The 21,802-nt window shown below is 38.0% G+C and overlaps 2 protein-coding genes and 1 long non-coding RNA gene across 7 annotated transcripts; 2 read left to right on the top strand and 1 right to left on the bottom strand.

Annotated features, from left to right (window-relative positions):
- The first annotated feature begins 920 nt into the window (after nucleotides 1-920).
- On the top strand, nucleotides 921-9,484 carry lgi2a (leucine-rich repeat LGI family, member 2a). The gene is made up of 8 exons (XM_072687812.1): nucleotides 921-1,270; nucleotides 1,502-1,573; nucleotides 3,597-3,668; nucleotides 4,299-4,370; nucleotides 4,461-4,532; nucleotides 5,174-5,343; nucleotides 5,442-5,606; nucleotides 5,855-9,484. Exons 1-8 carry the CDS (start codon nucleotides 1,089-1,091, stop codon nucleotides 6,670-6,672), a joined length of 1,623 nt encoding a protein of 540 aa, XP_072543913.1. The 5' UTR covers nucleotides 921-1,088; the 3' UTR covers nucleotides 6,673-9,484.
- LOC140562286 (uncharacterized) lies at nucleotides 4,673-21,731 on the bottom strand. 5 transcript variants are annotated; one of them, XR_011980131.1, is made up of 4 exons: nucleotides 21,629-21,731; nucleotides 11,114-11,275; nucleotides 5,756-6,504; nucleotides 4,673-5,277 (listed from the first exon to the last, which is right to left on the bottom strand). It is a non-coding gene; the product is annotated as an uncharacterized lncRNA (long non-coding RNA). The 5 variants fall into 5 exon arrangements; XR_011980129.1 differs by having other exon boundaries at nucleotides 11,114-11,245; XR_011980132.1 differs by lacking the exon at nucleotides 21,629-21,731 and adding an exon at nucleotides 20,572-20,816 and having other exon boundaries at nucleotides 11,114-11,245.
- Nucleotides 12,003-19,355, top strand: LOC140562283 (uncharacterized). The gene is made up of 8 exons (XM_072687809.1): nucleotides 12,003-12,319; nucleotides 14,859-16,814; nucleotides 16,932-17,095; nucleotides 17,196-17,416; nucleotides 17,914-18,043; nucleotides 18,609-18,709; nucleotides 18,806-18,964; nucleotides 19,130-19,355. Exons 4-7 carry the CDS (start codon nucleotides 17,205-17,207, stop codon nucleotides 18,942-18,944), a joined length of 582 nt encoding a protein of 193 aa, XP_072543910.1. The 5' UTR covers nucleotides 12,003-12,319; nucleotides 14,859-16,814; nucleotides 16,932-17,095; nucleotides 17,196-17,204; the 3' UTR covers nucleotides 18,945-18,964; nucleotides 19,130-19,355.
- Nucleotides 21,732-21,802: the final 71 nt, after the last annotated feature.

Below are 21,802 nucleotides of genomic sequence, written 5' to 3'. Positions count from 1 at the left end.
CCCCCTTCACTGTGTGTCGCTCTCTTGTCTGCTGCTGACTGTGCAGCCATAGTGTGAGTCCAGAGCAGCTGAGAGCCAGAAATAAACTAGCGATAATTACGTAATATTGATCAGCATCACTGCAGTGCTTTATAACTGGTACTACTTTCATTAGCCTCTAGACTCTAGTCACAGTCCTCCATGCAGGCAGGAACTCATTGTCTCTGTCCATGGTCCTCGTTGACTGTTCATCATGCAGACAAGTGGACTCTGCATCATTTCAAGCATAACAATAAGCGGCTGATAAACGTTTTTTTGGCACAATGGCATAGAGGAACGTCTAGAGCACGGTTCCTGGACCAGACTGTGTAGTTAGTTTTGACCCTTATAATTGTCTTTCGATTTATGCAGCTGTGAAAAAAAAAAATAGCCTGGCCAGTTCAAGCTGGTCAATCTGATTAAGATAGTTGCCAAGTCTGCCTCTTGATCAGCGAAGGGTTTGTTTTGGTTTTTTGAGTTTGATGGTTTAGCTGGTCGACCAGGGTAAACAACCTCAACCTGACCAAACTGGTAAACCAGCGTGACCAGCATGAGCATGCTGGCTGACCAGGAATGATCGACATGACCACCCTGACCAAGCTGGTTGACCAGCACGATGACCAGCCTGATCATACTCGTCAACCAACTTTACCAACTGTATCGGCCAGAATGACTAGATAGATGACCAGCTTCATTAAGTGGGTCATGCTGGTCGACCAGCTAGTCAAAGCTCAGCTGGTCTTGAGCATTTTTCATCAGGCACATGTGGACGTTATTGGGTTCAAAAAGACGTTAACTGAAACCACTCCATTGAGAGGTTCTTCTGGGAAGCAAGGGTGGGTGCTAGTACAGTATTTCTCCTGCTGCTGGCTGAGCTGGTCCACAGGAGCTGTTTAACCAGCAGTCGCCAGTGTTGAGCTCCTTTAATAAATAATTAAAGGGAGCGCGAAGAGCTGCAGCTGAACTGCTGATGTCAGGAGCTTCATTGCTGCATTTGATGGTGCAGACTGGACTGCTGTAGCTTCAGCTCCTTCCTCTCCGGACTCCCTCATGCGAACGAGCCAGGAGCGATGCTCTCCACGGTCAAACACTGCGCTGTAATATGGGCGATCCTGCTCTGTTTGGTCCCGTCTGCGCACTCGGGGAAGAAGATGTTTAAATGCCCTTCATCATGCAGCTGCTCCAAGGAGTCTATCATTTGCGTTGGGTCTACCAATGTCCCCCGGAACACCCCCAACGATGTCAGTTCACTGTAAGTAAAGCGATTCGGCCAGTGTTTGTGGTGTTGGTGTGAGGTGTGTGTAGGTACAGCAAAGGCTGGTCTGTGTGTGATGGAGCCATGGCAGAGACCGCACAGCGCAGTGTGCTGCAGGAGAGGCCGGTGGTCTTCTCAGAGTTGGTGGCTGTGGCTCGCTGTGCTTTGTTAGTTATGAGGGGAGTCCTTTCATTTGTCTCTGATGGACGATTCTCCTGTGCTTTTCAGGAGCATCGTGAACGGAACCTTCTCTGAGGTGAAGGAGGCGATGTTCTCTCACTTGCCCTATCTACAGCTACTGTAAGACAAAACTACTCTTCTGCACTCTGTATCTGAGATTACAGCTAACAGAAATGCTACTGCTTATAATAATAATACTAATATTATTATAAAAAAATAACTAATGCTACAACTGCTTGTGTACTAATTTATATTGTACATAAAATATTCTTGTTAATATTCTGTTTTATAAATAAAAATGTAGACTGTTCTAGAAATGTAAAAGTATGTGAAATTGTGTATGTGTTGATGATAATGATGTTCAGTCTATAGCTGCTCTAAACTGTCTAATCTTGTTTTAATATCTAGCTGAAATTGTTGCAGTTCCATTTTCAACAATTATGCTTTTATTATAGGCTGTACCTATAAGAAATGTGGAAACACTTTAGGGCATACACTCCCCCGCCACCCCCCCCCCCCCCCCCCCACTGGCCTTTCACACTGGCCTTTCACACTGGCCTGTATAGTTTCAACCCCTGATTCAGCTCATCGGCTAACGATCAAGCCCTTTATGAGCTAGATCAAGTGTGTTGGAATAGAAAAGACTGCAGTTGAAAACCACTTATTTAAAGTAGACGCTTTCAACCTCTGGGCAACACTGTTTCTATTAGGATGCCATCAGGTTTTGTTTGTTTTAACCTTCAAAAATCCTGACCCAACTGAGCTGGCTATACATATGGATTTCTGATAAATTAACATAAAAAGAAACCATTCCAGATGTTTTAGTGTGTGTTATGCGTTCATTATTATTGTGTAACAGTTCCATTCACGATAGATTAAACTCCTTCTGGGCCACCAAAGTCTTTGTGGTTGGACACTGATCCTGGTCCTGGTGATCTACCTTCATGCACCCTTAATCTAAACACTTACTCCAGCTAATGAAGGCCTTCAGGAGCGTCTGAAAATCAGAGGCAGGTGCACTGGGTCTGAACTACTTAAGTTGGTAGATCTCCAGGACCAGGATTGTGGCAGCAATAGGTTCTACGTGTTGTTACTCTAGAGCAGTGGTGGGCTGGGGTCCAGCACAGTTGGCTGATTTCCCTGCTCCAATACACCTGCTAAACCTGGCAATTAACAGGTCAATTGAAACAGGTGTCAGGAGTTGAATCAGGAATCCTCCAGGACTGTAGTCCCCCACCCCTGCTCTAGGGCAACCATATGAACCCTGTCCTTATTTACGATTCAGTTTACTGGATTCATTTGAACCCGAGTGTATTCTTGCTGCCTTGATCTTTAATCCCGAATGAGAGCTTTCTGTGATCTGAGGCCAAAAGTATTATCTGCATTGGTACTCACTTATTAAATCCTTCTTGTCCTTTGAGTATTGAACCGAGGAGGATTAGCTGGATGGAGCAGTGCTGAGTGTACGACATGAGTAATTGTGGACAGAGCTGGAGCAGAAACTCTTGATAATGCACACACACAAAGGGAAATATAGTTTACTGTGTGCAATTTGTACAAATGTTATTTCAGTGACTGCTCTTATGCTAACTTTCACTGGATTCATGAAGGAAAGCTTTCATTTTGGACATATATTGGTATAGAAGAAAGTCATCACATTAGCTACTGCCAGTAATAACTACTGTTGAAGTACTGTTGATGACTATTGACCATTTTGCCTTTGTTTTGTCCTAGCAATTTTTATATATCACACCCGACTGTCTTCAGTATCTCTGTGGACAACCTTGAAAGCATCCACATGCTAAGATGAATGAATGCACTGTGACAGAAGGTCATTTTAGGCCACATTTATCACTCTTAGTTGTGTATGATGACAACTGACTGACTCTCTCTTAGTGTCCCTGTCTCACTGTGAACAAGACATTGTCTCTGTTTTCTACCCTGTGACCCTGTAGAGCACAGTGTCCTTTCTTCGGGCACTGGAGACAATCATGGTGGTAGTGCTGTGATATACTGTGGAAAAGCTAAAATTAGATCTGAAAACTGATATTATGGGGAGGGGGTGGGATTGTTGTACAGTAACCAGACAAAGAGTCGGCTACCGGGATATTAAGCACAGGCTCTGTATCTGTGTTTCTTTCAGATTACTTAATTCAAATGCTCTTACTACAATCAGGGATGATGCGTTCTCTGGCCTACCACATCTAGAGTATTTGTAAGTGTAACCTTCGTTATGTCATTTAAATGTTTTATTGATTTTCTAGGTGAAAATATGTGAACACATCCTCTACAAAGTACACACTTTAGCTGATTATAATACACACTTACTGTGTATTGGCTTTATATAACATAATGTGATATGTGGCAGTAAAATAATGTGTTCCTGGTATTTAGTAGCAGTAGTTATTACTGACCAAAAGTGGTCCAAGGAAGGAACTGGTGAAAGGGCTTGGATGCCCAAGGCTCAATGATGTGCAGCAAACATCTTGGTTCTTGGTTTATTAAGCAAGTGGTTTTAATGTTATGACTGATGTGTTTTTTGTTTTTTTTGCTGTAATTAAACCTCATATCTTTAAAATGGTACCCTAATGGAGAAAAAAACAATTATGTTTTCTATTTTATATTCAAATAATATTTATGTATTATTTAAATCTTCAAAACAAGGTAGACTTCTGATTGTGCCTACTGTTATAGTACTGATTGCTGTTATGTTTGGCACTGAAACAGTGACCTGTTAGTGATGTTGGTATATTGTATTTAAAAAAAAATAATAATAATTTTGAGTTGTCTAATTTTGCATTCTCAGTTCTTTGTATCATTTTGAATGATCTGTCCACTCCTATAGGTTTATTGAAAACAACAAAATTGAGAACACCTTTAAATACTCCTTCAGAGGACTCAGAGACCTGACCCATTTGTAAGTTTATATCATAGCTAATCTTAATACCCTATAAGTTATGTCATCAAACTGATTCCAGTGCACTTTCATGTATCTGTACACTTACAGGTCTTTGGCAAACAACAACATCAAAGCCTTGCCAAGAGATCTCTTCGCTGATCTGGACTCACTAATAGAACTGTAAGCTTACAAATTAGTCTGTGCTGGAATGAATTCACTGTGTAGTAGAAGTGTGTTTGCCTGTGTAGTATGTAGACATGAGTAAATGGGATGTATTGAAACATATTAATATTTAATAACTAATACAAAACCAAACAATGTTTAAAAAAATAGTTTTTAAAGTTTTTTGAAGACAAGACATTTAGAAAGTGTAACATTTACAAAAATAACATTCATCAGCATTTCCATTCACAACTGGATTTTCTCAATTTGGCTGGAAAATCGTAGTCATAGTCAACCATAGTCATTTTGGCTGCAGTAGCAACCCTGCAGTTTAAAATCCCTTTGCTTTCCAACAGTTATACTATTCCAATACAGTTTTACTATTACCACTGTTTTCACACTGTGCCTGGATTCTTTAGGTTTGAGGCAGCAAACAATCCCAATTTTGTACTTTCTGATATTGTCCCTGACCATGAGTACATATTCATTGCATTGTAAATAAAGACATTTTCATGTTCAAACATAAAAGACTTTGCAAACACCTTTCTTTTTATTTGACAATGGTGTTCAACAGTCATTTAATTTGTCAGATACTTGTTTTAATATACTAGCCTTTAATATGTCCTCTCAATCCTCTTGGCTGGTCTGTCCTCCTGCAGAGATCTGAGAGGAAATATGTTTGAGTGTGACTGTCGTGCCAAGTGGCTGATGACGTGGCTGAAGAACACCAATGCCACTGTGTCAGATGTCCTCTGTGCTGGTCCTGAGGAGATGAAGGGCAAGCGGCTCAATGACATGGCAAGCCTCCACAACGAGTGCATCTCCACAGGTAGTGTGTACTAAAAATATGTCTTTAATAATACTCCAATAATAAAAAATACAAACAAACAATCTTTTATTCTAAGCTATTATTGTCTTTCCTTACAGATTTCATTCCACTTCACTCTGTGACCACTGAGTCTCTATCTGTGGACACATTCTCACACAAAAACGATGTGTATGTGGCCATCGCTGCCCCTAATATAGAGAGCTGCATGGTGCTTCAGTGGGACCACATCGAAATGAACTTTAGGAGTTATGACAACATTACAGGTAACATTCAATTAATAACCCTACTTATCCTAATCCCAAATACCCACAATGAATAACCAGTAACTTAAATTCCCAGATATGATCAGTGTGATGGATATTGGATTATTGTAAGCAGACAATATGCACAAGATGCTTGATTTGTTACTAACCTGTGACCGTCTGTATCAAGTTCTGTTAATGAAGTGATTGTTTTGAGGTTAGACGTCTGTCACAAATGCATATTTTTCTTTTCCATTTACAAACTGCAGGTCAGTCCATTGTTGGCTGCAAGTCAGTGATCATCCAGAACCAGGTGTTTGTGATTGTTGCTCAGCTTTTTGGTGGGTCTCACATCTATAAGTTTGACGAAGACCAAAGTAAGTTCAACAAGTTTCAGGACATTGAAGTGTCCAAGATTTCCAAACCAAATGACATTGAAGCATTCCAGATTGGCGACGATTGGTTCTTTGTTATAGCTGACAGCTCTAAGGCTGGACTTTCAACCCTCTATAAGTGGAATGACAAAGGCTTCTACTCCTACCAATCCCTGCATGAATGGTACCGTGATACAGATGCAGAGTTTGTGGACTTGGATGGCAAGGCTCACCTCATCTTGGCTAGTCGTTCTCAAGTCCCAGTAATTTACCAGTGGAGTAAGAGTGCCCTGAAGTTTGTATTGCAGGGTGAAATTCCCAACATGGAGGATGTAGTGGCTGTCAAGGCTTTCTGGATTAAGGAGGAGATTTATCTGGCTATGACACGCTATATTGGTGACTCCAAAGTTCTGCACTGGACTGCCAAGCATTTCTCTGAGGTTCAGGCTCTACCTTCAAGAGGTTCCATGATCCTTCAACCATTCTTCTTCAAAGATCGGTACTACCTGGCTTTAGGTAGTGACTACACTTTCTCTCAGGTCTACCTGTGGGATGCAGAGAAGAAGATTTTTGAGCGTTTCAAGGAAGTGTACATCCAAGCCCCGCGCTCATTCACAGTGGTCTCCACAGACCGCAGGGACTTCATCTTTGCTTCCAGCTTCAAGGGTAGCACGCAGATATTTGAGCACATCATTATCGATTTGAGCCTGTGATTAATTATGAACACATGGTTCAACTGACCATTTGGAAGTATTTCAGCACCCTACAAGGTCTTCCATTCAAAACCTTAAAATTTACAAGCAGAGGGGTAAGGAAATATTGGATGAGGAGAGGGTTCACATGGCATTATCAGGTATGTAATGTAGTTTTATTGTAAAGAACATGGTAGTTCATGCATTTGTGTAAAGTTATAGATTGATTTAGGAGATCCTGTGCTATTTCTCCATTTGTGCTCTATTTTATTTATTAATTACCTTTAGCAGAGATGTTCTTCAGCCCAAAAAACTAGGACATTACAAGAGGACACATAACACTGAGTGCAGTCGCTCTTGTTCCAAAATCATTTGCATATATAAAACTAGCAAAAGGACTTGGCATTACTGCAGCAATCATGCTGTGGCACCATGCATGATACAGTTGCATTAATATAATAATTTTAATGCAGGCATGTTTTACAATTTTCTGATGTTAACATACAAAACACCATCAAATCCTGTAACATTAAATTCCCTGTATGTGTGACAGTTCACTTCATTTACATATCCTTGCAAGATTATACAACAGTGTATTATTTGCTGAATGTAGGACCTGCTTTCACTCTAATTGCATTCTAAAACTTAAAACTACATTTGTTGCATCCTCCATTTAGAACGAACATGCCTACATTGCCTTACGGGTGCTTTGAGTTTTGGTGCAAAAAACACTCTGTACATATACTCCGTAAATGCTTTCTGCTTAAACCAGACATAACGTCTTTTTCTGTAAAAGATATCTAAACCTTTTCTCCATTTAACTTGACATCTTTAACCATTTAAAAATGCGCTACATCCTCTCTGCATTCTTGACATCATCTCCTGTTTGGCACATTCCAGCCATTGCTATGATTTTACTCTCCCCTTTTATACACACTTTTTTTATTTGTAATTCTGTTTTTTGATACATCTGTGGATACTATCTTACCTAAAGATACTATGCAGGTGCACTTCACACTTCAGACCTACTCATAGAATCTGTGCCTATAAGCCCTTGAAGTGGTTACAAATAAAATTGACTGCAGATCCTTACAGCCATGTTTGAAATACTGGACATATTTGTTTTCACAACTATACGTGTTTGAAGTGTTTTGAAGAGCATTGTTTGAGCATTTTTATGCAAATGTTCATTGGATGTACAGTTGTCAATTTTGTATTCAGAGGTTTTCTCCTGCTCATTTAATACCCATGCTACATTTTTGGACTGATCTTACTTTTGGTAATGGTAGAAGGTAATAGGCTTCAGACCCATTACTTAATTATCTTCATGGCTAGCATTAGGGGAAAATATCACATTGTTCGCATTATTTTGTTTCCCTCACGTCAGTTTTTTATGATTATTCATCACTATGCACCAGCAGACGGGCAAAATAATGTTAATCAATGATCCGTTTCACCTCCCACTTTTACCATGCCCACCCTTGCTCATAGACCCTCCATTATTAAGGGTTTCATTTAAAATTTAAATAAAATGAAATGCAGTATAATTATGGTTTATTGAATCTCATTAGTAGAAAACTGTTGCATTAGCTATTTATTTTGACTCCTTATTGTTGTAGATTTCAGGCTACACATCCTGATTTTGTTTCGGTTTAACCCCTTAAACAGCCTATGGCCCACCAGTAGGCCGAAAGTGTACAAACTTCCTTTACCAAAAAATAGCCCCACCAGTTTGTACAGATGTCCCTGCAGTTACTGAAAAGCCTCACTGGGTTAAGGGGTTAACTCAAGTCAGAATAAATATCTGCTCTCTGTAGCCAATAATGGAGATGGAGTTACATGATAGACCTGTGTGCAGGATCAAACATTTGCTTTTGAGGCAGGGTAAGGTGGGGTGGGGGATCCAACAGACAAATTACCAGAACATATCTTGGAAGACACAGTCTGGTATTATTTATTACCATACTAACAAAAATCACAAATATTAGTTAATTAATTATTTCTGAGGCTATTTGAGGCTCCCCTGATTAATCAGGTTCTCCATTACCTGTGGTTTTACGTCTCTGGGAATCATTAAAAATGCTGACAGTCATGGCTACGGTTGAGAAACTTTAAATCAGATAAAGAGGAATCCTCTAATGGAATGACCTAATGCAATGTGTATTGCTATAAACATTCATCTTCCTCCATTGTTTTTTTTTTTGTTTTTTTTTAATAGCTTATTTTCACACTGCTGAGAAACCATCTGCTAGTTCACAGGAGGCATTGAGCATGGCTTGAGGAGAAACTACTAGAACATCCAATGATATCATTCTGTTTAAAGACAAATAAAATAAAATTACAGGGAAAATTATAAAAGCACAAACCTTTAAACTCCTTCATCATCATGTACTGTTCCTCTACTGTTATGCTATCAGCACTCCTGGCCCATGCTGTATATCTTGAAATCATTTATTTTTCATGCCACAGTTTGAGAGAATACTGAATGTCAAACATGCTTAGACTGAGTGTGCCAAAACAGTCACTTTTTACCTGCTAGGTGGAATGTAATCACAGATTCAGTTCTTTAGTATATCATTGCAGATTGTAAGAGCATGCTGTTCAGCTCTGAATGTCTGACACATTCAAGCTGCCTACAATCTTCCGTCACGGGATAATGGAACTGCAGATCCTAAATAAAGCTTCATAGTTCCAGTTGTTGCCTAATCTAATGTATTTGAAAGCTTTTTTTTGTTGTTTTTCCCATGGCATTTATTTATATTCTGATTTTGTTTGAATGTCTTGTATGTTTTTGAATACTACTGAAATATAAAATAAATGCTTATCAGAACTGTTCAATGTTTATGTAGTCACTCTAGAAGCAAATCTTATCCTTCACTAATATTTTAAAGCATGTTTTCTTGCCAAACTTTGCAGTTGCTCACCATGAGATTTATCCATCATTTAATTTAATTGACCCACACAAATGTTTCATAATTGTATTTTACACTAAACTGCCGGTCACTCGTATGTCCTGCCACAACCATTGAAGCTCACCTTTGTCAGCCACACTCATGGCCTCGTCTATGAGATATCTGTATTTGTAGAGCAGTTCTTTAAATTTAAAAGTTAACATTCTTTTTTTATTATAAATTGGACATAAGGGTGATTCTTTAATTATGGAAACTTGTATGTCTTAGGTTATAAATTCATGTTAGAAATTTTGGTTGTTGTTTTAAACATCAACATTTCCCTACATTTGTCTTGCCCCCAACCCATACTTCAACTTTTCTGCTCCAATTTAGTTATAAAAATGTGTTAAGATTGATATGTATATTTATGTTATGTTCATATCTATTCAACTTTTGCCAATTTTTTAGCAATACATTAGTGTCCCCAACATTACCGCCATTACCACAACAGCCTATGCTTTGTGAAATGGATCACACTGGACCAGTGGGAATATTGGTGTGGCATCAATCCTGCAGCCCTCAGATTCTCATATTGGGCCAGTTTTGGATCTGTCATGTTTAGCCCACAGTGCCCACAGGGTTTGCAACGTTAGATTTTCCACTTTTCCACTCTCCTCCATTCTCCACTCCACTCTTTATTCTCCATTACTACTCACTATAAAACCACTCCTCTAACCTCTCCTTCTCATGATGCTTCAGGTCCCATCAGCGAAGCCCCCCAGAACTCCAGCCCAAATTTCTGCAGTCTATTTCCTTGCCTCAGCCAAGCAAGCATGGTCAGCACTTCACCAATTTCCCTTATAATGCAGTTAATACGTAGATCATAAACACACATAACAATGTCACCGAACATTATTAAACTGCTGATTCAGAATCTTAGAATAGAAAGTAAGTTGTCTTAAAAAACAGGCAACATCAAGCTATTAAGCACAATTTCATATTCAACACATTTGTTTTTGAAAGACAACACAAGAAGGACATCTTTTTAAGTTGTGTCAAACAACTGATAAAGCCATTAGTGTGTTAGTGTGGCCCATGGCCGAGACCAAGTACAAATACCAATATAAATAACTAATTAGTCAGCTAAATATAAATAAGAAATGTGCCAATTTTAGCACAGGGAAAACTAAGGCTGCGTCCCAGTTTTGTACTGCATACTAATACTATAGGGTGTAGATACTCTATACTAATCTTAATAGTGAGGCTATGGGAGGTTTTACACAAAGGTTTTGTACTAACAGAAAGTTATTAAGTGTTGCTATGCCAAAATATTTTTGAGGGATGTTATGGTTTCCATGTTTTTCTGCACTGTTTAGCATTGATATTAACATTTAATAACTTAATAAATTATATATATATATATATATATATATATATATATATATATATATATATATATATATTATTATTTTTTTTTATTTATTTATTTATTTTATTTTTATTTTTTATTTTTCATAGTAACCCCCTGCAATTATACCAACTGACAGATCATTCAACACAATGCTGCTTACCTCCGTCCATCAGCTGGAAGCAGGGCTGGTAGGGGTGTAGAGATGGGCAGTAGAGGTGATTTATTGGAAGAGGTATGGGGATGAGGAGACGGAACAGGTTCATTGGTAGGGGTATGGTGATGGGAGTGTAACCTGATAACAGGGAAAACTGTTCAAATCACCCTGTGCACACAACAGAGTAATAGGAACTTTACTTTTCTTGTAGTTAGACAAGTTTGTCTTTTTTCAGATTAATACTTTGCAGAACGCATCCATCAACATATATTCAACATAAACGATGACTGAAACACAATCACAGAACGTGCAGCTTACTCATCATCAGTGTCCATAAAATTAGTGTGTGTGTGTGTGTGTCTTAAAGACTTAAAACAAAATGACCTGCAGGTATTATATATTGTAGAGAGAAAAGGTATAAAAGGATGTAAAGCACTCTCTCCCTTACTTGGATCCTTACGGAAAAAAGCGAACAGCAAATCCAACACTGCAGTCAGTCTGCTGAGTTCCCCTCTGCGCTCACTGAGCATGTGCTGCTGCGTGGTGCAACAGAATAATGCTTCCTCCCTTAAGTTCATTGAAGTTCATTGTTTTTATTATTATTATTATTATTATTATTATTATTATTATTATTATTATTATTATTATTTAACTATCAGTATATTTGAGAGGGTTACATCAGAATGGATGGTTAAAATTATTATCATTATTATTATTATTATTGTTGTTATTATTGTTGTTGTTGTTGTTGTTGTTAATGGTGATGATAATGTATATATTTCAAGTGATGTAGTTGTGCGATTCAAAGATTTTGTTAGTTGTCTGGTTCACGTCACAACATCAGGGAAGTAGTAGTGAGGCGGGTCAGACGATTACGTGGAAGAGGGTGGGGGGGCAAGAGAGAGTGATTTTTGGGGCTGCTCGATTCTTTCCTTTGTTTTGACGGTAGCTTTGGCCTTACAGTAGTCAATCAATTAAAGAAACTCGATTTTTTATTCCTCCTATTTTCTCACTCATTTACGAGGTATTTGTACTGTATTACATTGCTCTGTGTTGCGCTGTACAGTAAACTCTTCAGCTCTGCAGTGTCTCGTGTCCTTTGGTAAAAGGTCACAGCGGGTTTTTCTAATCGCCTCCCGGTCTCACATCAGCAGCGACGCGGAAAAGAGTCATCCCTTCATACACGTTTCTTCTCACAAATCCCATGAAACAGTAAGCTTGTGGCTTTTATATAAAGTTCTTGCTTTAAGATCACTGTAACATAAAAGTCAAGTTAGAAAATGTAACACATAGCAGGACACACGAGGGTGGCGCCCTCAGTGCTGTTTTGTATGATGTTTATTGATGATTATTATTTAATATGAAACATATATGTGTTTTGTATGAAAGGCAGTTCACAGGGATTTTATTCTGCTACGACTCTGAGTCGACTCTGAGTCGAACAATGTGAGAGCTTCTCTCCTCCAACACACAAATACCCACAGTGTGGAGAAGAGGTCATGTATTTTCGAAAGGTTTGGTAATGCGAAATACTTCTTTACATAGTTCTTAAAAATAGTGGTTAACTAACAAGAGTATTTCAGTCATTAAAGTGTTTTAGCTCGAAGGGAACTTCAGACTGTGCAGAGAAGCGAGTAACGGTTTTACTAAACAGGAAGCGTCGTCACTTGGGCTCAGTCAAGAAAAACGTGTTACAGCGTTAGTTAGTAAATAACTAACTCCCATCTGGATCAGCTATTATTACATCCATGATACCTATACGGGTGACACACATTGACCCTGTATATATATTACATATAATAGTACATGTAATAGTCGTGTCTGCAGAAATACAGTTTTGTAGGACGCTTTTTTAATGCAGGCTTAAATCTTAAATCTAGCCCTGTGCTTATTACATTCATGACATCCAGATAAGATAATCACAGTGTCATAGCAGCAAAGGGATAGCAAGACACTCAGTTACAAAAAAGTGAATAAAGTACCAGAACATAAACAATATACATAATAAAAGTCAGACCCCTCAAACTATTTTTTAATTATTTACAGATCATTTACAAAAGAAAGAAAGTTGTAAAAGGATGTTTTTTTAAGGCAGTCCATCTACCAGGAAATGCATGCTCTTGTGGCTATGTCATACTCATGAAACTTATACATGTGTTACATGCATGTCACAAAACATGTGACTAAAATCATTTCATGCTTGAGTCTACAGAAGAGAAAGAAAGAAAGTTGTAAATGGATTCCTTTTACGATAGTCCACCTGCCTGGAAATCCATCCCATCTTACTTCTGGATCAGTTCTTATTATACCCATGATACGTGATACATACTTGATACTACATGTAATACATATTGCCCCTAATTGACTAAATAGTGATTGATTGATTAATTAATTAATCAACTTCTAGAGATCATATCTTTTATACGCAGATCACCCCTCACATTCTTCCGTGTGTTTTATTGATTCAGCACTATGTATAAACCATGTTTTTGACTGTGTAAAATGTGTTTTTATCGAAAGTCGTTGGTTGAGAATACAAGGATTTGGAGTTTAAACGGTTGGTAGGAAAAGGTGAACGTATGACTGAATGTAAAGAGCTGAGAGAGCTGATTGGTCAATAGGGAGTGTTGACGGCCAGAGAGGAAGTTGAGTCTGAGCAAGTTCTGCAGTATGCTCATGATGATGAAGGACAGACAGCTTAGAGACGGTCAGCAGAGGGACTTTCATGTGTGCAACTGGTTTTGACACATAGTCAGGCAGGATTGTAGATACATTTATTCAGATGCCGTTGCCCTCTTTTTCACAATAGTGCATGAATAGCCATCCAATGCTCCATGGATCTCTGTTTCATTTAAATAAATGAAGAATTAAGACATGCTAATGTTATTTGAGTTATCCAGATTATTTCATATTATAAATCTACATGAAGTGCATTATATGAAGAGCGGTTATAAGAAATTACAATGCAAACTCAGTGTCTAAAAGAATGTTTTATTTATATTGTATATATATATATATATATATATATATATATATATATACTGTATATGAACGTTTACAGTAATAGCCTCACAGTCACAGCCTCCGATCATCATCATCGTCAATGCTATTGTGATAGCAATGTCTCAGTCCATAGTGACGTAAAACTCCTCACAAAACTTAAAGACAGGGAAGCTGGTGAACCAGCAGCTTCCAGTTCATGGCAGGCCTGTATCTTGGCGGTAACTGGGTTGTTTTTGACCATCCAAATTAATATCCTCTCAGCTGAAGGCGAGAGGTAGTTTGGGGTTCCTTCCAGGCACTGGCAAGGTGGCTAAATTTCCAATAACTTGTACTTGTACAAGTCGTTTGCACTGATGATTGTGGCATTTGCAGTTGTTTAGGAATGGTTCCAGGAGATATTCATGACTTCCTGAATCTATGATTATTATTCTCACATCTGCTATCACAACAACCCATTAGGTGGTCAATCCAATAAGTGCTAATAAATGGCTTTGGTACATGACAAGACATTTAGAATGTTCAGCACTATTCAGTTAATGCTCTATTCAGGTAGACATCCTGCCAAATGAAATCTTTTAAATACATTAAAAAAAACGTTTTACTGTTAAATATATATGTTGTTATTTTTTTACTTATTCTGCTGTTTTTGCATTGTTTTGTAGTAGTGTGCAAGTTCTCTTTGTTTAGAGCTTTATCAATTGGATGAATATAAAGTGTTAAGCTCCCCACCCTCTTTTTTTCTCAACAGAACATTTAAGAATCTATGGCCATTCAAATAAAATTTCCAGCAGGTCCAGCTTCAGTTAAGCCTAGGGAAACCCATCCCTTAATACAATGCATCGTTGACAACGAGCTGAAGAACTTGCAGACACACCTGAGAGGGTGCGATAATAATGGACTCTATTCTTCTGAACTTTTGAAAGATGATGTTACTCTGCTGACGGCAGCAGTTGCTTGTGGAAATGAAGAGATTTGCAACTTTCTGCTGGAAGCGCACGTTGACCCCAATATAGCCTCAAGAAGAGGGCTAGCACCGTTGCACTATGCTGCTTGTACAGCAGGAGTTCCACTCAGTATAGTGACAAGATTACTTGAAGCCAAAGCCAATCCAGATGGTCATCAAAAACAGATTTTTTCACCACTGCAGTTTGCAGCCCACAATGACAGAAAGGACATGGTGAAAGCACTAATAGAAGCTGGGGCTTCTGCTGAAAGAGGTTATGGAGTGAAATCAGACATTGATAAGAAAGTGGAGAGTATTATTCTTCAGATACCCCCAGGAAATGAAGATTTTGAGAAATGCAGACTCTTTTTTTATTTAACTTCTGCAGTTCGCAAAAAAACCCAGTTAGAAGTTTTCAACCTCTTTAAGGAAACGTTTCTTGAAGAGCATCCGTTTACCCACCTTACACTATTTGAAATATATTTTAGTGTAGTGGGTCCAGATGCTGAACAATATCGACAAAGCAGCATCAGGTGGTTGAAGGATTCCAAGAGCACTGACCTTTACACCCAGAGTTTTATCAACCGCTTTCCCAGAATTCCTCATGAAAACCAAATGTCTGCACTGAAAACGTTACAGGCTGTAATTTGCATGATGAAAGAAATATCTCTGCAAGTCTTCAAAGAGATTGTACCTATTCTGATAAAGCATGTACAGCCCCCTGTCACCCCTCAGAGAGATTCATACAATCTGCTAATTTTAAACATTCTGAGTGTGACTATGGAAAAGTGCTCAAAGCACAAAGCTGGTGCTGATGGTCTTGACATTTCTGTTCTTAAGAGCATTTGCAGTGCTCTTATGACCCTCACCCATCCTAAATGCTCACCACACGTCAGCATTCTTACATACCAGTTGTTTGCGGATCTTCATAAGTTCATCCCAGAACATATTCATTCATGTGGAATATGCTCAGTGCCTGACAGGGTACTTAATGCGGCAGAGATAAGGGCGGATGAAGTTATTAAGGAGAAGCTGCAAAAACTGGACAGAAATATCAAATGTCCACAAAACTCAAGTGCCTTAGATAGTTCATGTGCAGCAGTGGAGAGCGTGCCATCCAAGAGAAGGAAGATAGAAGCCCAGGATGATGAAGAACAAGAAACAAAAGAGTGTGTGGATTCAGATGCCACGCTGTCAGTTCAGGAGTCAAATTCCAGCGAGAAGACTTTTATCTTGGTTACAGAGAGTCCAGCCTTACCCAGAAAATGGCACCAAATTAGCCAGCGTTGGAGGCCTGAGCTGGAGAAACTTGCAAACATAGATGCAAGTAAGGTTTCCAGGCTGGGCAGTCTTACAATTGGTACTGGCCCTGAATTCAAGATAGCAAAAGGAAGTGATGGAACAGAGGTTTTTCTTGGCCTGAGGGATGATGGCACTGAGGTAGCTGTCAAACGAATGCTCAAGTCCAATTATCAAGACCTCAAAATGAAGAGGAATTTTTACGGCTTCCACAACTTGACAACCCTTCCATTGTAAGATATGTGGACTTTGCAGAGGATGACCACTTCGGATATCTTGCCCTTCAACTTTGTGAGTACACACTGGAGGAATACATCCAGAAACACCTGCCAGAAGACAGTGCTGAGCAGCAAGCTGTCCTGAAGAAAATTGCAAAGGAGGTTCTGTGCAGCCTCAAGGTTCTTCACAGTGAAGACATCAAAATACTCCATCGAGACATCAAACCCCAGAATGTTCTGATTGGTAGGACTTATACTTATTACTCTCAAACCTCCCAAAATGTAAACAATCTAATGATGTACTTCAATTTGCAATCCAGTCAGTAAACCAATATGTCCTGAATTGTGATATCTTGAACAGATATAACGGGAAAGGCCAGGTTAGCTGATTTTGGCATAAGCCGGAGACTGAATTTAGGGCAAACAACTCTGAGAACGAATGCTGCTGGAACAAAGTACTGGAAAGCCAAAGAGATTATTGAAGAGGATGACAACAGTGTATACAAGAGGAGTTCCGACATTCAGGTAGTGTGCTGTCACTGACCTAGAGTATAATATTCATTTTTCTTTGTAAACTCATAGGACTTGAAGCTGCTGTTGGTTTTAACAGTCCTGTCTGCTTTAGGTTGCAGGAATGTTAGTATATTACATCCTCTCTAAGGGACACCATCCGTTCGGTAAAGGAGTCCGTTGTGAGAATAACATACTTGATGGGAAGTACTCACTGGAACATCTAAAGGATGATATGAGCAAAGATCTAGTGGAGTGGATGATCAAGGACAATTTGAGCGAGAGACCTAAAGTAGAGGAGACCCTCGCTCATCCCTTCTTTTGGACAGATGAAAAGTAAGATAAACATCCACAACAACCCACTATAAAGTTGTTAGTAAGTTTGATATTAGTTGCTTATTTAACTACATTGCTTTACAATACTGCATTATAGTACTGCCTGTGTGAAAATAGGTTTATGACTCTATAGTTTGAAATCTATGTTCGTGGGTGTTATGTTTTCTTCAAACATTAACATTAAGTTATTCTTTTGTATTTTATGGCTTTTGTTGGGCTAATTATCTAGTGTGAGGGTTCTGCTGGCCTTTGGGTTTTTATTGAAGGTTTCCTCACTAAATACTGCCTTGAAGCACCATATTTCTTAGCATTTGCATTGCTACTACTGCAGCTATAGTGTAAAGCTTCAGAAATCCTGGCAGAGTGTTTTAATCAGGAAGAGTCTTCTCTCATCTCATATTCTGGTTAATGGTATGATAATATGCTGACTAAATGGAGTAGTCTTTTCATGTAACTCATGTAAGTGTTACATGATGTCCTTTCACATTTTATTTCAGGAAAGTGGAGTACTTAAAGAAACTGGGAAATATTAAAGAAGTGGAGAACTGTCGCACTCCTGACAAGAAGCTCCTTTATGCCATAAACGAACTGACAGTTGGGAAAACCTTCTCTGGTTGGAAAGCAAAAGTGAGTTGGATAAGAACAAAATGTTTCTTTAACTACTGATTTCTCTTACACAAGCCCATTAAATATTTGGTTCTTTATTAGGAAATTTGTACAAATGAATATCTGATCTTCTTTCAAACGTTCTCCACTAATTAATTATTTTTCATACAGTGATTTCTAATTAATTTAAGATCATTTTAAGCCCCTTCACAGACACATATGCATTTACACTTTCTGAAGGCTCCTCCAAAATCCTCTCTAACAGTGTAACTCCTATAGTGTATATGTGGTGTGCCTGATTCTTTAGACATTTAAAGTAATAGTAAAGTCCTCAAACAAATAAGTAATTTGTACTAAATACATTTTACAAATAAAAAAAAGGCATTTACTCAGTTTATTTGTTTATTATTATTGTATTACCCCCATCGTAATATTGTTAAATAAACATAAAATGTCCATATTTCAAAAATAAATAAAATAAACTAAATAATAATAATAATAATAATAATAATGGGGTGCCCTATTTCTTCAGATGACTGATGACTGCTTTTAAAATAAATGCTTGTTTTCCTGTCTTTATCCACAGTTGCCTGTTGCGCTTGTGAAGAAATTGGATGGGTGGAAAAAACCCTACCCGGAGAACACACTTGGTCTGTTGCGATTCATACGGAATCTACATGAGCACTAGTGAGTTGTATAAAATATATCTGTATAAACAAATATACAATATTAATGTGATTCTTTGTGCCACTCCATATATGAGACTTCTCTGTGTCTGTGTAGCTCTGAGGATGCAGATAAGATAAACTTGATGACCACATTCCCTGACCTTTTTGGAAACGCTTTCAAGTTTGCCAAAGAGAAAGGGTGGAACACCAGACCAAATTTGAAAAAGTGGCTCAACTCTGTACCAGTGATTTAGTGGCACATAAGATTAAAAAGGTAACAATAAATTACTACTTCAGTACTGTAATAACAAAGTTTTTACACACACCACTATTATAGGTCAGTAAAGTGTGTCACTGCATGTAGTGCATACAAAGCTTTGATTAATAATTATTTTAATTATTATTATTCACTGTCTATTGCATTATCACTTATTATTAGGCTTACTACACCATGCTGATGTTCTAGGCCATCAGAAGACGTTAAGGAAATCCGGATCCAGTTTCAGCTGCTACCCCCTGGACAGGACAACCTAATATCAAATGAATAATTAGCTTATGTTTACTGCTGCTTATACTTTTTTATCAGGCAAGTGCAACATAAATCAACATGTAAGAATTTATTTTAAATGATCTCTTTTTAAACTCCACTATCAGTCTTATTTTACCCAAGATGTTATTTTAAATAAAATATTTTGTTACTTAAAGGATGTTAACTGTGTCCGCTTTATTTTAGACAGAGTCTGTCTTTCATTTTCCACTTAATCCTTTCAAATCCAGCAGTTCCAATCAGTTTCCTCTGCAAAGTTTCCTAAAACTGCTTTTCATGCTTCCTCTTATAATAATGTCATAAATCAGCATGGGATTGAGTTTTTAGCAAATGATGTGGGCTTTCTTACAATGCAATTACAATGATTTTTCAAGAAAGCATGGTAGTGTGATTTAAAAATTTAAATTGGATGTACCTTTTTTCCAAAATATGAAAATGTTAAATATATAAACCCTTGTTATTGTTTGGTTAGATGGTAACGTTCGTAGACATTCACTGTTTAATATTCTACTTGTTCAGTTTCACTTGTACGAAGGATGGTAAAATATAGTGATGCCAAATGGCATCTTTGGGAGTGAGTGGTCAGTTGCTGTGCCATTAATTTTGTAGTATAGATTGCAGTTATTACACCTAATGATCAATTACTGTCTTTTCTTTTGAAACATGATGCATGATTTCTAATATAATTTATTTACATATATTAGACCAGTTATCTGCATATAGTCTAATGCAGAGGTCATGTAGAGTCGAGAAAAACTAAAAGCTGAAAACTAAAAACTGAGAGCAGAAGACTAATTCCTGGTCAGTGATTGTCCTGGTAGTAATGTAACATTTTAAACAGGAGAAAGAAAAACAACATTGAAGAAAATATACATAAAAAGGAAACTAGAGAGTTGTGTTTATAAAATATGTTCTAAAGTAACAACATACTCAGCAGTACAAAAAATAATTGCATAACATTACAGTGATATTTTCCTTCTGCATATAAGCCATCTGTTGCAGTGAACACACACAAGTGACTTAAATGCACTCACCTGGGAAGGGAGGGGGCAGCAACCTCTGATGTATATTAGTTATCATTTTCAGTTTAGACAGATTGTTTTTTGTTTTAGTTACTTTTATTAAACACATTAATGACAATGACATTAATGTTTTTACCAAGTAAAAAAATGCTTATGTTCAGCATTAGCGAAATAACCCCTCAACACCATCAAATACAGCAACTGTCATGAGAATGGGGGGAGAAGGTGGGTAAAAAGCCCCTCTTTGTGAGACCATGCACACAATGCTTTATATAGGCTGAATGTACTTTCTTGCTGAAGGTAACAACCTACCTTCTCCATCCATTTATTCTATTCTCCCTTTAAAGATGGTTGTCAGGTTGATCCAAGTTCATAGGTCAACTATTAAAAAATTACAAAAACTCTGCCAAGTATTCTGATGAGGAAGTGAAACACAGCTTCAGTGTCTGCACACTTTGAAATCACTCAGCAAGGTTTTCCAGTACAACAATCCTAAAAGGTAAGTTATTATTGTATACTGTAGTTATTTAACACCAACAATAAAAACATAAGAATAATACAAGAATAAGATTGTTAAATGTGATAAAAGTAATAATTGTAACAGTGTTAATTTTCATCCACTGTACATAGAAAGTACTGAAAATATCAAACAACACTTCATATATTCACTAGAATTACCAAAATTAGGAGCTTTTTATGAAAGCAATGCACCGGCTGAGCTGTGTGTAGAATTTTGCTCCCTACCCTAAATGATCAAAGTGTTCTGGATGAGCTATGCTTATTTTACTGTGAAAAAGTGTTTGTGTATGATCTACACTTGAGGGCAACATGATACAATATATTGCTTCCATTACAGACATGTCATCCACCTCTCCAGGTAGCCTTTTATTCAGATATTTTATTCTAGTGCCAAACCAAGCAAAGTAAATAAAAGAAAAGTTCCACCTTTGCTTGTTTTATTTAGTCAAGTTGTTTTATTACAACTATTCACAAGATCTGTGAACAATAACTATTTACATCTGTGCATGTAATGAGCAAGTATTCCAATTGTAATATTTAGTGCTTATCGTGCCTTTGCTAGAAACCGCTGTAGCATCAATGGAAAGGGATGCAGACATGCTCTCATCCTGGGCTGGCTGGACTGATGGGCCTGCAGTGGGCTATTCTTGTGCTGACAGGCCTGAAAATCTGAAGGTTTCTTCACAAAGTTCAACCAATAATGTTTCTCTGAAGGATGTTTGCGTAAGAGAGCCTTGTCCATGTATTTATCAGCCTAATTATACATACTTGGCAGGAACAGTGTCTTTTCCTTTGAGAAACGCATCCGTTACTTTCCCGTACCAACTCTGCCAAAACCACAAATACTTACTTTTTTTGGTTTCTGGGTTTGTTTTGTGAATAAAACCGTCTGTGTCTTTCTTTGGTTATTCTGCGAGGCGCTGCGCTCAGGACGCGCTTTCCTGAGGTCTGGCTTCCTGTTTACCTCTCGTCTACTGGGTTCCGCATCATCATCACGCGGCACCTGATTGGTCTACAGACTTGA

Source organism: Salminus brasiliensis, chromosome 9, assembly GCF_030463535.1.
Source record: "Salminus brasiliensis chromosome 9, fSalBra1.hap2, whole genome shotgun sequence".
Taxonomy (NCBI): Eukaryota; Metazoa; Chordata; class Actinopteri; order Characiformes; family Bryconidae; genus Salminus; species Salminus brasiliensis.
The sequence above is the reverse complement of the archived record's forward strand: the minus strand, read 5'-3'. Positions and strand labels throughout refer to the sequence as shown.

Coding starts and splice junctions, on each gene's coding strand:
- lgi2a (XM_072687812.1), top strand. CDS start 1,089: ATGCTCTCCACGGTCAAACACTGCGCTGTAATATGGGCGATCCTGCTC. Junction 1,271..1,501: donor CCCAACGATGTCAGTTCACT/GTAAGTAAAGCG, acceptor TGTGCTTTTCAG/GAGCATCGTGAACGGAACCT. Junction 4,533..5,173: donor CTGGACTCACTAATAGAACT/GTAAGCTTACAA, acceptor GTCCTCCTGCAG/AGATCTGAGAGGAAATATGT.
- LOC140562283 (XM_072687809.1), top strand. CDS start 17,205: ATGTTAGTATATTACATCCTCTCTAAGGGACACCATCCGTTCGGTAAA. Junction 17,417..17,913: donor TTCTTTTGGACAGATGAAAA/GTAAGATAAACA, acceptor ATTTTATTTCAG/GAAAGTGGAGTACTTAAAGA. Junction 18,710..18,805: donor CGGAATCTACATGAGCACTA/GTGAGTTGTATA, acceptor GTGTCTGTGTAG/CTCTGAGGATGCAGATAAGA.